Genomic DNA, 16,976 nt, shown 5'->3' on the forward strand with positions numbered 1-16,976 from the left:
TAAAAACTGCGCCACAAGGCCGGAGGACAATAGCGGGCGGCGGCCGCGCATGCGCAGGGCGGTGGCTGCGCAGGCGCGGCGTGAGGGAGGGCGGGGGGAAGGGCGGGGCGGGGCGGGCGGCGCAGGCGCGCGGGGGCTGCGCTGTGACGATTGGCCGGGCGGGGCGGGGGACGGGGCGGGCCGCCCGACCGGGCGGGGCGCCCTATAAATAGCTCCGCCCGCGCCTTTCGCCGCCATTCTGAGGGCTGGGTGGAGGTGGAGGTGAGTAGAGAGCTACGGCGGGGCGGCGGGGGGAGGTAGGGGGGGTTTCACCCCCCCTTTTTTATGGCGCTGGGGGGGGGCCCTTTTGTTGGGCCAGCGTCCTTTTGCCTTTAGAAAATGGCGTCCCTCAGCCTGCTTAGCCCGGCCGGGGGGGGGATGGGGCCCTCAGCCCTCCCGTTTCCCCTCAGAGCTGAGGTGAAACCACCCCTTCCCCCACTCCCAAGGGCGATTTCCTCGGTTTTTTGACTCTGCCCTTTCCCCCCTTTAAAATTTTAAATCTCTCACCGGGGATAATGACTGCTAATCATTTCGTGTCTTTCTTCTTTGCTTCTAATTTTTTTTCCATTATTTTTTTTATTTATTGTGCCCACCCCCCACCCCCCTTTTTTTTTTTCCTTTCCCCGCTCCAGGTTTGGTTGCTCTTGAGAGACGCCGTCGCCTTTACCACGAGAAAAACAAACAAACAAACAAAAAACAAACGAACAAACAAAAAAATACAAAAAAGCGGGGAAGAAAAAGCTTTCTTCCCCCCTTCCCGCTCCCATCCCGGTGCCGTGGAAGAGCCGCCATCGCAGCCTCCGTCCTTTGGACCGTCCTTGGGAAGCCGTTTCAAACTCGAAGGAAACTGCCACTTAAAAACATATTCTCCCTCTTCTTTCCCCCCAAAAACAAAGGCAAAATCCCCCCTTTTTTTTTTTTAATTCCAGCAACTTTTTTTTATTTTTTTCCATCATTTAGCTCGACAAAACCACCCCTTTAGAGAAAAAAAAACCAACAAACCCCCCCAAAACTTCCATCAAGCTGAAAAAAAAAAGTTGCTGCGTTTTTTTAAAGCCATGACCAAAAACAAAGCAATTCTTTTTTTGCTCTGATAACACCACCAATGCCAAAATCCAAACCTTGAAGCGCTGTCGGCAAGAAAATTAATTGGATAGTAAGTGTTGAATTTTCAACCAGCTGAATTCCCCTCAAAAAAAAAAAAAACCCAAACCCCTTTATTGGTACCAAAGAGAAAAAATAATGGGAGGAAGAGCCCCAACTGTGTGCTTGAGGAGGACGTAGGCTTTGCTGAAAGGTGGTTAAACCTTCAAATTCGGGGGTATTTTCAAAAAGACGTGGGAGCCGGTGGCGGAGGGTTCATGAGCTCCCACGCAAAAACCAAAAAGGGGGGAAAAAAAGAGAAAGACCCTCAAAATATCCTGAAATCGCTTGGGTTTTTGCGGGGGAGACGGAAATTGGGGACCCGAGCGAGCAATCTGTACATAAAGATTGCGGGGCGGCTGTTAAAACTCGTGGAATCCGGGTTGATTTTGCAAATCCAATGTTAAAAAGGATGATTTATTTTACATTTTTTGTTTTTTAGGTGCCATTTTAGGATTGTTTTGCGCAGAGGAATGCGGGGAGGGAGGGAGAAGGTTGGGGAGCGGAGGGGCGGTTAAAGGCGGGCTGGGGGGGGTGTGCAATCTAGCAATAAAGATTGCTAGGCAGGCTTAGCTTTGCCCCAAAACCGGCTTTTTTCATGCAAAAAAACCCCAGGTTGGCTTTAAAAAAAAAAAAAACAAAAACCAACAAAAATACCCCCACCCCCCAAAAAAACAGCCCAAGAGCCCGACTCGGGGAGCTTTGGGGCCAAGATGGCGTGGCCGCTCGCCTGCTCTTTGTCTTAATGGTTTTTTTTTTTTTTTCGTTGTTTTTTTACTCATTTTCCTTCTTTTCCCCCCCCTTCCCCTGTTTTTTTTCCTAGATATTTATTTCACAGGTTGCCCCCCCCTGCCCCGTGGTGTGTGTGGGGGCACTGCAGCCCCTTTGCATTTGGGGGGGGGGGGTCCAAACCCCCTGATCCACGCGGATTTAATGGTTCTGTTTTAATTGGCGTAGGTGTCGCGCGGTGGTGGGGCGGGGGGGGGGTCGTTATATTTATATTTGTGTGTGTCGTCTCCCCCCCACCCCCCCAACCCTCACCCCCCCAAACTTGATTTTTATTTTTTCGGCTTCTAAAATGGCGCCTGGGCCTCGCCGCCGGCCCTGGCTGATGCAACCGGCTCTTGGCAAACCCCTCCCACCGTGCCGGGGGCCCCCCCATATCTTCCTCACCCTTATTCTCCCCCCCCCAATTTATCCTGACACCCCCCCCTCCCATCCCGCTCTAACCGTACCCCCCCCTCCGGCTTTCATCTGCAGGATCCCGGTGCCGTACAGAATAGGACCCTACGGGCCGCTGCTTCTTTTGTAGGTTGTGCCAAAAATCCCTTTTCTTCCTCAAAAACAGGGTCTTTTTTTTTTCTTTTTTTTTTTTTTTTTTTTTACTCCCCCCTCCATCTTTCCCTTTCTTCCCCTTTTTTTGGGGGACCTCCCTGGTGGCTTTGGGTGGCGGTTTTGGGGGGGAGGGGGGGGGGGAACAGCATCCTCGAGCAACTTATAACCTTTAATTTATCGTGACAGGGAAATGCTATCACTGGGCTTCACCCCCCCCCCCAAAGAAGTCAATTGGGGGGGGCGCACCCCAAAAATCCTATATTTTTTCCCGATTTTCAATGAATTTGCCCCGTTTTGGCAGCGCGGAGGTGCTGTGTGCGGTGCAGGCTTAGGAAGCGAAGGGAACTTGGTTTTACTTCAGCAAAAGGGAGGGGAACAACTGCAACCCGCCGGGTAAGCAAAAAAACCTTTCTGGTCTTAATTACATTTCACAACCTTCATTTATATCTATTTTTTAATTAAAAAATTAAAAAAAAAAATCCCCCTTTTTTTCTTTACCATCCGTCTCCTGGTGCATGCGGATGCTGTGCTGGGTCGGGATCTATTCCCCCCCTTTGCCCCCAGCCCTGGGCAAACACTTGACACCCTAATCAGAAGGACTTTGGTGAAAACCAGGAAAAAATTTAAAATTTTGTTAATAAAATGATTAATTTTTTATTGATTTCCTCCCAAATTAAGAGCCTGATGTGTGTGGGGGAAGAGCCCTTTTCTTTCCAGTGGTAGCATTTCCCTTGGGGGGGGGGGGGGGGGGGGCACAGCGGGCAGCCCCTCTCTGACCCACGGTTTTGGGGTCAGTGTGACCCCCACTCCGTGTTGAAAATGGGGGTTCTGTCCCCCCAGGAAACCGGTTTTGGTGGGGAAATAATAAGTGAAAGCGGCGTAAAAATGTAGTGGTGGTGGGGGGTGGGGGTCAGGCCTTCCTCGGCCTCGTGGCTGGGTGGTGGCAGGGCTACACCAGGCCAGGGTGCCTCCCCCAGGTCGATTGGGGGGGGGGGGGCGGGGTGAGATGTAGCCCCCTCCGCTCTGGGGAGATGCTTTACCTCCTTGGGGGGTGCTGGGTGCTTTCTGGCCCCCCACCCCCCCACCCCTTTAACCCCTGCCGGGTTGGGTTTTGAGCAGTTTCACCCCCACGTGGAGGGGCCGGGGAGGGGGGTGTCGGGTCGGTGTTTGCTTCTGCTTGACCCACCCCCACCCCCCCCAGCCTCAGGATGGGGGGGTGAACCCCCAAATTCTTTTGGGGGAGGGGGGGGGTTGTACAAAGACCCCACCCCAAACCAGGACAGGGCTGTGGGCCTCCTTGTCACCTGGGTGGTGGCCTCAGGGACACACGTGCGGGGTGTCCCCCCCCCCTCAAAATAGCAAGCCACCAGGCTGGGTCTTGGCTGCTTTTCATCGGTGGGGGGTGTGTGTCGAAGGTTACAAGGGACCTTTGTGTTTAAAAAAAAAAAAAACCAACAACAATTTGGGGTGAAAATAAGTTGCCCCCCCTTTAATTGGTGGAGGATTTGGGGGGAGGGGAGGGGGGGTGGTATTTTGGGAGGGGTTGTGCTCAAATTAACTTGCTCTTGTGTCTTTTCAGAGGGGCGGCTCGTGCCTGGCTTGCTGACCCCCCCGAAAAAAAATTATACCCCCCCAAGAAGGGGGAGGGGGGGGCTCCGCCGCCTGTATCCTTTAATCAGCCTGAGCAGGGGGGACTTAACGAAGTCCCAGCTCGTTAAGTCTTTGCTGTGAGGAGAAAATGGGGGCTGGGTGCCACCTCCCCACCCTAAAAATGGGGATGTTTTTCAGGCCTCCCCCCCCAAGCTAGTGGTGTTTTGGGGCTGTTTTCACTCCCCCCCACCCAAAAAAATCCACCCAGCCCTGCCATGTTTCCGCCTTCGTTAGCAAAACTGGGGCATAATTAAGCTAGAGAAGCTTCTAATTAGCTGTAATTAAGAAGCTCGCTGATGTCAGCAGGATGAAATCCCCCCTCGGCAGGTCAGGCTGGATCAAGGTCAGGCACCTGATGGACGCCAGGTTGTTAGGAGGGTGCTGGCCCTAATTATTAGCTTGCTAATTAACAGCTGATTCGTTAGTTGTTGGATTTAATTGTGCCCTGGATCGGGGAGGGGACATGACACCCCTAAAGCTTGCGCCGTCACTGCTGTCCCCCTCTCCCTTGCGCCTCCGTCCTTCCTTGCCTCGGCCTCTGCTCTTTGTTAAGTGCCGACTCATTAATTAACCCTTGGGGTAAAGCCGGTGTGTGTGTGTGATTAAAAATGGGGGTGCTGTGCCTCCCCCAGGACCCTCGTCCTGCTCCCGGTGAGGGGTTCTGTCCCCTGCTGTGACCAGAAGCTGCTGTCTCTGTGCCTTAGGGTGGCAGCGTCAATTAAAAACACAAATGGGGGCCACTTTGTCACCGTGCTGTCACCTCCGGGGGAAGGCGGGGGGGTAACACCCCCTCGGGATCCCTTGGGGGTCCCTTGGACACCCCCTTGGCTGCAAGAGCCACGTTTTGGGGGCGATTTCTCCCTCTTTGGGGTCAAGAATTTTTCCGGGGGTGGGTTTTTCTCTTTGTTACCCTCTCAAAGGGGACAAAAAGTGGGGAGGGGGCAGCGCTTGGAACAGCCACACGGAGCTTGGTGGGGGGGACGGACATGGGGGTTGTCATTGCTGTCCTAATCCCCCCCCCCTCCTCTTCCACCCGCCACCCCCAGGGCTTTTCTGCCATGGGCTCGGGCCCCATCGACCCCAAGGAGCTCCTCAAGGGCTTGGACTGCTTCCTGGGCCGCGATGGCGAGGTCAAGAGCATGGAAGGCATCGCCAAAATCTTCAAGTGAGTCCCCAAAATGTCCCTTGTGTGTCGTGTGTCCCCCTCCCCCCCCCCCCCCCCGCAGTGCCCCTGTGGCGTTTGGGGGGGTCTGACACCTCCTTTCTCGTTACCCAGCTTAATGAAGGACTCGCAGAAGATGGTGAGTCGCTGCATCTACTTGAATATCTTGCTGCAGACGCGGGCGCAGGACATCCTGGCTAAGTAAGAGCAGCGAGGGGGGATCTGGGGGGTCCAGGGAGAGCAGGATTTGGGGGGGGCACCCCTTCCTGCCTGGATCCTGATGGATTTTTCTTCCCGTTTTTTTTTCCCCCTAGATTTATCCGGATCGGGGGTTACAAGCTGCTCAACACGTGGCTCACCAGTTCCAAAGCCTCCAACAACATCCCCTTCCTGCAGCAGATCCTCCTCACCCTGCAGCACCTACCCCTCACTGTTGACCACCTCAAACAGGTCGGGGTGGCTTTTGTGTGTCCCCCCCGCCGGGTGGCTTTTGTGTCCCCCTGGCTGGTTTATGTCCCCCCTGGGGTGACTTTAATCCCCGCGGACGTTGCCCCTCACTGCACATCTCCGTCTTTTCCAGAACAACACAGCCAAGCTTGTGAAGCAGCTCAGCAAATCCAGCGACGATGAAGGTGAGCAGCTCTCGAAACCCCCTCAGACCCCCACCCCAAGCCCCCTGAATCCTTCCGTTAACCCCTTCTTGCCCCGCAGAGCTGCGCCGCCTTGCCTCCATCCTCGTCAGCGACTGGATGGGTGTCATCCGCTCCCAGAGCAGCGCCCAGCCCACCGGTGAGCACCCCCCCGCGCCCCCTCTTCTTCCTCCCCTCTTCAGTCTAATGCCAGCATCTAAACCCTTTTCCCGTCTTTCCCTTCTCCCCTCCCCAGAACGGGATAAAAAGAAGCGGAAAGAGGAAAGTAAAAGCAAAACACCCGTCCAAGAGAAACCCCAGGAAGCTAAAACTGAGGCAAAAACTGAGGAGATGCCAGAGAAGAAGCGGGACAAACCTAAATCGCTGCGGACCACCGCTCCCAGCCATGCCAAATTCCGCTCCACTGGTAATTCCCGCTCTCCTGTGGGGCGGCGCGGGGGGAGTTGGTGCTTTCTGGGGGCTGTTCGAGGGGCCGTGCTCAGTCGTGGTGTGCTGGAAGGAGATGCGCTAACGATCCCTTCCCAACAGGGCTGGAAATGGAGACACCTTCGTTAGCACCGGTGAAGAAAATGAACTCTTCTTCAACTGCCGATAAATACAATCTGAAACCGATGCCCATAAAGAGGCAAAAGTGAGTCTGGGGCGGCTTTTGGGGGGGTCTCGGGGCCACTCCTGGTGGTCTTGGGACCGCTCTGGGGTTTCAGGGCTGCTTCTGGGGAAGCCTGACCCCTTTTTGGAGAGCTGTGGGCTGGTTTTGGGGTCCTTCCCTGTGAGCGACCTGTGTCCTTCCCTGTCCCGCAGCATTTCGTCCCTTCCTGGAGATGTTCCTCCTGCCGAGAAGAAATACAAACCCCTGAACACAGCACCCAACGCCACCAAGGAGATCAAAGTCAAGATCATCCCGCCCCAACGTGAGTTGGGGGGGGACGACAACTTGGGTGCTGTTTTGGGAGACACTGCGGGCCTTTCTGGGGACAATTTGGGTGGCTTTGGGTGACACATGGGTGCTGTTTCGGGGAGCAGGTGGGGTGCCTGTTTGAGGGGCACCTTGGGTGTCCTTTTTGGGGGGATACTGGGGGTGGTGCTGGGTGCCAGCTGGGTGCCTTCTGGGAGGCAGTTCAGGTACTGTTTTGGGGGACACCGAGTGCCATTTTACGGGGTGATTTGGGTGCGTTTTAGGGAACGGTCTGAGTGGTTTTGGGTGATACCTGGGTGCTGTTTTGGGGACGATTTGGGTACCAGTTTGGGGACGCTTTGGATCCTGTTTTTGGGGGACGATTTAGGCGCCTTTTTGGGGATAATGCAGGGGGGTTTGGGTGACACCTCCCTTCTTTTTCCCGCAGCCATGGAAGGGCTCGGCTTCCTTGACGCCCTCAACTCTGCTCCCATCCCCGGCATCAAGATTAAGAAGAAGAAGAAAGTCTTGTCCCCCACAGCGGCCAAGGTGAGGAGGAGCCCCCCCAGATACCGGGGTTCCCTCCCCAGATACCAGGGTCCCAGATAATAACCACCCCACCCCCTCTCCGCCCCCCCCAGCCCAGTCCCTTCGAGGGGAAGCCAGCTCCTGAAGCCAGCTCTGCCAAACCTTCCTCCCCGGAGCCAACTGCTGCTTCGGAGCCGATGGAGACGGATCGGCCCGGCACGCCAGTACCGGCCGTGGAAGTGCCGGAGCCGATGGAGACGTGTAAGTTGGGGTGACGAGGAAGGGGGAAACCTGTGGCTCAGGGGGGTTAAAGTGGGTGCTGAGCCCCCCCTGGTTCCTCCCACAGGCTCAGCGGAGGTGAGCGGTGACGCCAAAGCCACCGAAAATGCAGCGGAAGGCGGCCAGCTCACCAAAAAAGGTCGGAAAAAGAAAACGGTGAGTTGGCCAGAAGAGAGCAAACTCCGCGAGTATTTCTACTTCGAACTGGACGAAACCGAGCGAGGTGAGCGCCGTCCCTCCCCCCTGCCTTGTGTGTGTCCGTCCCCACGCACCTTGGTGTCCCCAGGCTTGTAGGGGTGACACTTGTCCCTTCCCAACAGTCAACGTCAACAAGATCAAGGATTTTGGGGAAGCGGCCAAGCGGGAGATGCTGATGGATCGCCAGGCCTTTGAGACCGCCCGGCGCCTCAGCCACGACACCATGGAGGAGAAGGTGCCCTGGCTTTATCCCAAGCTCCTGGATCTCCCCGCTCCCCTCGTGGTGCCGGGCAGCGGCAGCCGGGAACGCTTCACTCAGGCCGAGAGAGAGAAAGGGATCTTGCAGGAGATCTTCCTGTCCAAGGAGAGGTGAGTAGATCCCTTGGGCTCCCCTGTCCGCCCAGTCCCGGGAAGGGCCTGCTCTTGATACAGGAACTCCAGGTTCCCCCTGTCCTTGCAACCCCCCTGCTGCCCTGCCTTTAGATTTACTTTTGATCTACTTGGGAGGCAGATCACCCCAGGGGATCCCATCAGCACCCTGATCCCACTCCCAAGGATCAATGAGGTTGATCCTCCCCAGTGTGAGGGTTTGCAGAGGTGTCCTGGGTGGAGATGCTGTTGGGAGGGTGATGGAGCTGGGATCCCCAGGGGACCCTGAGGATCCAGAGCCTGCATCTCTGGATCCACTCGGGATTCCCAGGGGATTGAGCACGTATGAGGCACCTTTATGGTGCTGCCTCAGGGATCCTTGTGCCAGGGGCTGTGGAATGTGTCTGGAGTTCAGATCCCTTGAGGATCCCCCTGGGGTCTGGAGCTGGGTGTCACCAGGATCCCCGCAGATCTGTTGCGGGAGGCTGGGTACGAGCTTCAAATCGTGGGGTGGGGTGGGGGTGTGAGCCCCAGCCCCCGCAGATCAGTGGGGTTAGAGGGTCGATTGCCCCCAGCGTGAGGATTTATAGGGGATGCAGGGGCTGGGCAGAGACCGTGCCAGTCTGGATCTCTGTGGATCTAGAGGCTGAGGGGAGGTTGCTGGCACCAGATCCTCTTGAGATCTTTGGGGGTCTGAAAGGATGAGCTGATGACTGGGCCCCAAATCTTCCTTAAGGATCTAGAGCATTGCGAGGGAGGTTTTGGGGGTCTAGATTCCCTGGGATCCCAGAGAATCCAGAGTTGGTGGGGTGAGATTTTGGGGGCCCAGATTCTCTGGGATCCCAGAGGATCCTGGGGGGAGGTTTCTAAAGCCTGGATGCCCAATGATCCAGAGCTGGAGGGGAGAGGTTTTTGGGTCCCAGATTCCCTGAGATCTTTGAGGATCTTAAGCTAGTGGGAGGGCTTTTGAGGGCTCAGATCTGCTGGGATCAGTGAGGATCCAGGGCCACGGGGGAGATTTACAGAGCCCGGATCTCCTGGGATCCCTGAGGACCCAGAAGGGGGGGTAGGGGAGGAGTTTGAGGCTCAGATCCTCTGGGATCTGTGAGGGTTCAGAGCCAAGGGGGAGGTTTTTGGGACCTGACTCCCCATGGATTCAGAGTTGGGTGGGAGGGGAGCAGGTTGCTGGAGCCCAGATCTCCTGGGATCCCCAAGGATCTGGTGCCTGGAGGAGGAGCGTTGTGGAGCCTGAGGATCCAAAGTGGTGGGCGGGGGAGGAGAGGAGGGAAAGACGGATGGATGGGATCCCCGAGGATCTGAAGTCTTTTGTGGGGGCACACAGGACCCCTGAGGATCTGTAATATTTGTAGGGGTAAGCACAGGATCCCCGCTGATCCAAAGTCTTGGGGGGACACCCAGGATCTAGAGCTGGGAAGGCTGTTGGCGGTCCAGATCCTCAAGGATCCCCTGGGAGGGGGCAGATGGCAGTGGATCCCAGGGATCCATCGACCTCTGACACCCCCCCCCCCCCCCTTCCTTTCCCTTCCCCCCTCCCCCCAACAGCGTCCCAGACAGCCCTCACGAACCTGATCCGGAATCCTACGAACCGCTGCCGCCCAAGCTGATCCCTCTGGATGAGGTAAGTGCCGCTGCCGCGCCGTGCCGTGCCGCCATAGCCCCCCCCACCCCGCCACCCCCCCAAAAATAGTGCAGCCCCCCCCCCCCCCCCCCTTTTCCCTTCGCCCCTCACCCCTATCTCTGCCCTCCCCAGGATTGCTCTGCCGAGGAGGTCGCCTATCCCGAAGGATTGGAAGCCGGCGCGGCCTCGCCCTCCCTGGACGCCGCCGGCGGTGCCGGTGCCAAGCTGCCCCCGGTGCTGGCCAACCTGATGGGGAGCGTGGGGGCTGGTAAAAGCCCCCAGGGGCCAGCGCCCGCCGCCCCCATCAACATGCAGGAGATCCTCACTTCCATCATGGTAACTGTCCCCTCCCTCGTCCCCAGCACAGAGCCACCCCCCACCAGGGTGACACAGCAAGGGGGGGGCGGCGGCGGCGCTGCGGGGGAGGGGGAAGGAGGTCACCCCTTGGGTTTTTCCCCCTCCCCCACCACTCACTCTCCATGTGTCCCCCACCAGGGTGGGCCCAGCACCCACAAAGCGGAGGAATTGATGAAGCAACCGGATTATTCGGATAAAATCAAACATTTGTTGGGAAATCTGCAGGCTCAGCCGCCGGGGCCAAGTGGAGGTGAGTGACGGACACGGTGGGGACATCCAGTCACCGGTGGGGACAGCCCCGTCAATGGGGGTGGGTGGGGGGTGTCCCGAGGAGCGTGGGGGGGAGGGGTGGGCGACCGCTGGGAGCCTGGTCCCTGCCCTTGAGGGGACACAGGAGTGTCCCTGGCTTGGGGACAGTGTCCCCTACCCCAGTGGGGACATAGAGGTGTCCTTGGTTTGGGGACACAGTCGGGGACGCTCTTCCCTTCCCCAGAAGGGGGACACAGGGCTGTCCTTGGCTTGGGGACACGAGGGGGACACTGTGTCCTGCCCCAGCAGGGACTTAGGGATGTCCTTGTTTTGGGGACGTGATGGGGACACAATTGAGGACACTGTTCAGTGCCCTGATGGGGATATTGGGCTGCCCTTGGCTTGGGGACGCTGTCCCCTCCCCCAGCAGGGACAGGGGGCTGCCCTTGGCTTGGGGACATGCTTGGGGATGCTGCTCAGTGCCCTGATGGGGATGTGGGGGTGCTCTCACTTGGGGACATGCTCAAGGGACCATTGGGGACACTGTCTCGTGTCCTAGTGGACATGTGGGACTGCTCTTGGCTTGGGGACACTGTCCAGCGCCCTGGCAGTGACGTGAGAGTGTGGTTTTGGCTTGGGGACACGCCTGGGGACACTGTCCAGCGCCCTGGCAGGGAATCAAGGTTGCTCTTCGCTTGGGGACACGTGTGGTGACACTGTGCCCTGCCCTGGTGTGACATGGGGGTCCCCTCAAGCTCGGGGACGTGCTCCAGGCAGTGCTGGGGACCCTGTCCCCCACCTCAGGGTGACAGAGGGGTCCCCTCAGCTCCAAGACGTGCCAGGGACCTTGTCCCTTACCCTGGGAGTCCCCTTGATTTGGGGACATGCTGTGGGGTGACACTGGGGGGCGAATGTCCCTTCAGCTTGAGGACCTGGGGGCACCTGAAGGGGGGGGGGGGGCACGGCTTGGGGATCGGTGACACGTGTCCCCAGCTGTCCCTGTGGGGCCACTGCCAGTGATGTGTCCCCTGTGTCAGGGGGGTGACACGGGGAGGGAAGTATTGATGTCTGTCCCCTCCCCTGGGGGGGTGACTTGGATGTCCCCTGGGTTTGGGGACGTGGGGGGGGACATTGGGGTCCCGTCACTGGATACCTGTCCCCTCTCTGCTGGGAAGTGACTTGGAGGGGGGGCTGTGTCCCCTTAACCCCGGGGACATGGCCGTCGTCACCGTGCCCACCTCTGGGGTGACACTAGGGGTATTGGGGGTCCCTTTGATTTGGGGACCATGGGGGACCCTGTGTCGCCCTCTGGGGTGACACAGGCAGGTACGGGGGTCCTCCTAATTTGGGGACACTGGAGTGACACGGGGAGGAGGGGGTATGGAGGTCCCCTCATTTTGGGGACACACTCTGGGTGCTGTTGGGGACCCTGTGTCCTTTGGGGTGACACGGGGGATTTTGGGGTCTCCTTAATTTGGGGACAAGCTCTGGGCACTGCCAGGGACCCCCTGTCCCCTGGGGTGACATGGGGGTTTGGGGGTCCCCTTGGTTTGGGGACACTTCTGGGTGCTATCAGGGACCTTGTCACGCTCTGGGGTGCCATGGGAGGGGTATTGGGGGTCCCCTTAACTTGGGGGGACCCCTCTGGGGTGACACGGGGGGGTCCCCTTAACTTGGGGACATCTGATGTGCCCCGGGGGGGGCAGCTGTCCCTTTGAATTGGGGACATCTCCCTGCTTATGGGCACTTTGGGGGGGGGGGGGGGGCGGGGCACTGTGGGACCACCAGCCACTGTCCCCTGCTTGGCGGGGGGGACCCGTGGGGCTCGAGGGGGGGGGGGGGCGGGGGTCCTTCTGCTTACTGACCCCTCCCCCATTTCTCCCCGCAGTGCCCCACGGCTTGCTGGGCCCCGGCCCCATGGCCAACGGCTTCCCGCCCGGCCCCAAGGCCATGCAGCACTTCCCGCCGGGGGGGCCCATGCCGGGTAAGTGCCACCGGGGGGTGATGGGGTGGGGGTGGGGGGGCACCTGCAATCCCCCCTCCTTCCCCCTCCCTTATTTTTTTTTTATTTTTCTTTTTTTTTTTTTTTTCCCCTCGCAGGACCCCACGGAGGAGGTGGGGGGGGACCTGGCCTCCCCCCAGGTCCGGGGATCCCAGGTGGCCCCCGACTTTTAGGGCCGCCCCCCCCCCAACGAGGCGGCGATTTTTGGGAAGCGCCGGAAGGGGGGGGAAACCTCCGAGGTGGCCCTCACGGCGGCGGCGGCGGCGGCGGCATGCCGGGGGGGGGCCCCTTTCACCGCCCCCGCGGCCGTAGCGGCGCCGAACCCCCGTACCGATGCCGCGGCGGCGGTGGTGGCGGCGGCGGAGGGGGGGGTCGCAACGGGGGCCCCCCAAATGGCGGCGGCGGCGCAAGGGGGGGGCCCCCCGGTAGCCACGGCGATCACGGCAGAGGCCACCCCGGCGAGCACCCCCGGGGCCACGGCGGAGGTCACGGAGGAGGTAAATGCGGGGGGGCGGGGGGGCCCCCCCCGCGAGGGGGGGGGGGGGCGGCGGCTGTGGGGCCTGGCTGTGGGGCGGGCCCGGCCCCGGCTGGGAGGGGCCTGTGGGTGCCCCCTCCCCGCCCCCGCCCCCACCCGCCGTTCCTGCCCCGGTGGCGGGGGGGGGAGCCCCCTCCCCACCCCCTCCAGCCCCTCGAGCCCCCCGGGCCGTGGGGCCGAGGCCCCGACTGGCGCCGGCCCCCCATGGGGCTCTAGGGCAGGGGCGGCAGAGAGGAGAACACCCCCCACCCCCCCACGGCGGCCGCAGGGCATGCTGGGAGCGTAGGGACCCCGCCCCGCGCCCCCAGGGCAGCTGGGGTGCTGGGGGAGGGGGGGGTGCCGCAGGGCATGATGGGAGTTACCGTTAGAGTGGGCCGCAAGGCATGCTGGGAGTTCACACCAGCGCGAGGGCAGGCCGCAGGGCATGCTGGGAGTTGAAGCCAGCTCTAGGAGGGGCCGCAAGGCATGCTGGGAGCTAAGAGCAGCTCTAGGAGGGGCTGCAGGGCATGCTGGGAGTTCACACTGGCGCTAGGAGGGGCCGCAAGGCATGATGGGAGTTGAAACCAGCTCTATGGCAGGCCGCAGGGCATGCTGGGAGTTCATGCCAGTGTTAAGAGGGGCGGCAAGGCATGATGGGAGTTGAAACCAGCTCTAGGGTGGGCTGCAAGGCATCATGGGAGTTCACACCAGCCTAGGGCAAGGCCGCAACATGCTGCGAGTTAAGACCAGTGCTAGGACAGCAAGGCATGCTGGGAGCTAAGAGCAGCTCTAGAGCAGGCTGCAAAGCATCATGGGAGTTAAGACCAGCCTAGGGCAGGGTGCAGGGCATGCTGGGAGCTAAGAGCAGCTCTAGAGCGGGATGCAAGGCATGATGGGAGCTCACACCAGCTCTAGAAGGGGCCGCAAGGCATCGTGGGAGTTTACACCAGCCTAGGGCAAGGCCGCAACACATGCTGGGAGTTGATACCAGCGCTAGGACAGCAAGGCATGCTGGGAGGAGCAGGTCAGGTCTAGGGTGGGCAGCAAGGCATGCTGGGAGCCAAGTCCAGCTCCGGGAAGGGTGGTGTGGCTCCGGGGTGGGCCGTGGGGCAGGCCGGGAGGGGCAGGGCAGCTGTTAGGAGAGCTGCAAGGCATGCTGGGAGTTAAGACCAAGCCTAGGGTGGCAGCAAGGCATGCTGGGAGTTGTAGTTTAGGGGGAGCTGCAAGGCATGCTGGGAGCTGCCTTGGTGCCCCATGGCCACCTTGTTGACAGGGCCTGGCCCAGGGCACTCTGCCCCACGGCGTCCTGAGCTGCAGCGCAGTGCGGGGGCGAGGTGGAGCTCGGCATCTATGGGGCTGCCCCACAGCCGTGCACAGGGACCGGCCCAGCTCTCCAGCAGAGCTCGAGGACCGTGCAGGTCCGTGGCTGCCCCACAGCCGCCCCACAGCCGTGCAGAGGGACCAGCCTGGCCCTGCGGCCAGGCTATGGGGCGGCAGTCAAGGTGCCGTGGGGCTCGCAGCCGCCCCGTAAGGGACACAGCAGCTCCAGCACCTGGCTATGGGGCAGGGAGGGATTGGGGTGCTGTGGGGCTCGTCCCCGTGGCTGGAGCAAGCCCCATAGATGCAGCTGACGTTAGGACGTAAACTGCGGTGCCATAGGGCTCCACCGCTGCCCCATACCAAGGGGTCCAGCCCTATAGATGCACCCGCTCCCCACCAGCTCTCAGGGCCAGGCCGGTGGGGTTCACCGTGGGGCCCATTGCTGCCTCACGGCCACCCCACTCCCCCAAGCGAGGCCGAGAGCCGATCCCACATGTGTGTGTGGTGTCCCCTCCCCACACCCCCCCTCCCCATTTCCCCCCCTAATCCCCCCTTCTCCCAGAGCTGCTGCCGTGGGGCCGCCGTGGGGCCGGGGCGCCGGCGCCTGACGCGCCTTCCCCCCCCCCTTTTCTCTCACGCAGACATGTCGAGCCGCGCCGTCTGTCGCCACTTCATGCTGAAGGGCAGCTGCAGGTACGAGAACAACTGTGCCTTCTACCACCCCGGCGTCAACGGGCCGCCCCTGCCGTAGCGCCCGCCGCCGCCCTTCCTCCCACGCCGCCGCCCGCCAGCCCTCCTCCTCCTCCTCCTCCTCCTGCCCTTCCTCCCCTGCCCCCCTTCCTCCTCCTCTCAGACTCGCGCTGCAGCCACCAATTTATGGCTTCTGTGAGGCCTCCGTGATGCCCCTGGCGCTCAATTCCAATCCTCCCCCCCCCCGTCCTTCCCCGGCGCAAATACCCCCCGAGGGGCGTAAATACCCACTTATGGGGCAGAAAGAACCCACTTACAGGGCAGAAATACCCCCCTCAGAGTGTAAATACCCACCTATGGGGTGTAAATGCCCCCTGAGGGGTGTAAAAATCCACCTATTGGGCAGAATTGCTTACTTGTGGGGCAGAAATACCCACTTATGGGGTATAAATACCCACCTGTGGGGCAGAATTGCCTGCCTGTGGGGTTTAAATGACCAGCTACTGGGAGAAATACCCACCTGTGGGGCAGAAAGACCCATCTGTGGGGGATAAATACCCCCTCAGGGTGTAAATACCCACCTGTGGGCAGAAATAACACCACCCCCCCAGGGCTTAAATCCACACCTATAGGGTGTAAGTACCCATCTGTGGGGTGTAAATATCTTCTCTGGGCATAAATATGGGGCATAATGACCCACCCAGGGGGTAAATTCCCACCCACGGTTTGTAAATCCCCTCTTCAGTGGGGCCAGACCCCCCCCGCTTCCCCGAGGGGTGGGTGACACCCCCCCCCAGGCACCAACAGCCCTGCCCTGGGGTAAATGCCCACCCCAGGGCATTAATGCCCCCCTCCTCGGTGCAAACGCCGTCAGGAGGGGTAAATAAAGCATCTCAGAAGGGTGTAACTACCCCCCAACACTAATTTATACCCCCCCCCCAGGGGTTAAAATGCTGCTAGCCAGGTTATAAGTAACCCCCTGTGGATGTAAATCCCCCCCCAGGGTATCAGTACCCCCCTGTCAGGGTGTAATTAACCCTGCTGGGGCCCAATTTCCCCCGTTTTGGGGGCCAAAACACCCCAGTGGGGCATTAAGAGGACACCCCACCCCCCCCGGGGTAAAAGCCGATTGGCAAGGTGACCCCCCCCCTCCCCCATGTGTGGCGGGGGTAATTACACCTCCCGTCAGCAAAAAAAATGGTCCCTGCCGGGGAGCGATTCCCCCCCCTGAAGTGAATGATGGTGTGTTCCAAGGGCACTTCCCCCTCCGGGGTTGTAAAATGGTCCCTGCTGGGTGTATTGCCCCGCCCCCCCCCCCCCCCCCCCCCCCCGCTAAAAAATGTTGGGTGCCAGGGGGCAGTTATCCCCCTGGGGAGAAATGGTATGTGCAGGGGGTAATTACCCCCCCCCCCCCCCGGGGGGTGTAAAATGGTCCCTGCTGTGTGTAGTTACCCCCCTCCTCGTGCAGAGAATGGTGTGTGCTGGGGGGGGGGGGGGGAATTACCCCCCTGCAAGTTAGATGGTCTGTGCCGGGCACTGACACACCCCCCCCCCAGTGAGAAATGGTCCCTTCCAGTGGGTAATTACCCCCCCGGAGGTCAGAACCACCCCATTGAGGGGGGGGTGGGTGGTGGTGTGTGTGTCTCCTCCTGGGCCACCCCTCTCCCCCATGGGGGGTCCCTGATTCACCCCCCTCGCACTCGCACGTGCACCACGCCGCCGCCGGGGCTGCGCCGCTGGGTGGGGGAGGGGTAGTGTGTGTGTTTGAGGGGGTGGGGGCGGGAGGGGCTGCGCCGGATGCTGTTTTCTGTGAAAACTTGGCCGGGGGAGGGGCCCTGCGCCCGCCCCTCCCCCTTTTGTATATTTTGTACATTAATAATAAACTGGTGGAAAAAAAAAAACATCCAAAAACGAGTGATGTCAGCACCGGGTTACGCGCGTTCACTCTGGAACCTAC

At 60.1% G+C, this 16,976-nt stretch overlaps 1 protein-coding gene across 6 annotated transcripts; it reads left to right on the forward strand.

Annotated features, from left to right (window-relative positions):
• Positions 1–232: 232 nt before the first annotated feature.
• On the forward strand, positions 233–16,339 carry PPP1R10 (protein phosphatase 1 regulatory subunit 10). 6 transcript variants are annotated; one of them, XM_055697877.1, is made up of 22 exons: positions 233–255; positions 672–1,195; positions 2,443–2,490; positions 2,819–2,910; positions 5,214–5,332; positions 5,444–5,530; positions 5,644–5,779; positions 5,910–5,961; positions 6,041–6,118; positions 6,215–6,385; positions 6,508–6,610; positions 6,781–6,890; positions 7,323–7,423; positions 7,516–7,663; positions 7,749–7,904; positions 8,002–8,248; positions 9,812–9,887; positions 10,020–10,223; positions 10,383–10,494; positions 12,382–12,477; positions 12,594–12,992; positions 14,971–16,339. In XM_055697877.1, exons 5-22 carry the CDS (start codon positions 5,226–5,228, stop codon positions 15,078–15,080), a joined length of 2,493 nt encoding a protein of 830 aa, XP_055553852.1. In that variant the 5' UTR covers positions 233–255; positions 672–1,195; positions 2,443–2,490; positions 2,819–2,910; positions 5,214–5,225; the 3' UTR covers positions 15,081–16,339. The 6 variants fall into 6 exon arrangements, with proteins under 6 accessions (XP_055553852.1, XP_055553851.1, XP_055553850.1 ...); XM_055697876.1 differs by lacking the exon at positions 2,819–2,910 and having other exon boundaries at positions 2,443–2,494; XM_055697875.1 differs by lacking the exon at positions 2,819–2,910.
• The last annotated feature ends 637 nt before the right edge of the window (positions 16,340–16,976 follow it).

The sequence above is a fragment of the Falco cherrug genome, chromosome 21 (genome assembly GCF_023634085.1).
Source record: "Falco cherrug isolate bFalChe1 chromosome 21, bFalChe1.pri, whole genome shotgun sequence".
NCBI lineage: Eukaryota > Metazoa > Chordata > Aves > Falconiformes > Falconidae > Falco > Falco cherrug.

Bases quoted from the DNA above. Each gene is read 5' to 3' on its own strand.
- PPP1R10 (XM_055697876.1), top strand. From the start codon at position 5,226: ATGGGCTCGGGCCCCATCGACCCCAAGGAGCTCCTCAAGGGCTTGGAC. The intron at 10,224-10,382 runs GTAACTGTCCCC...GTCCCCCACCAG, and splicing joins AGATCCTCACTTCCATCATG to GGTGGGCCCAGCACCCACAA. The intron at 12,478-12,593 runs GTAAGTGCCACC...TTCCCCTCGCAG, and splicing joins GCCGGGGGGGCCCATGCCGG to GACCCCACGGAGGAGGTGGG.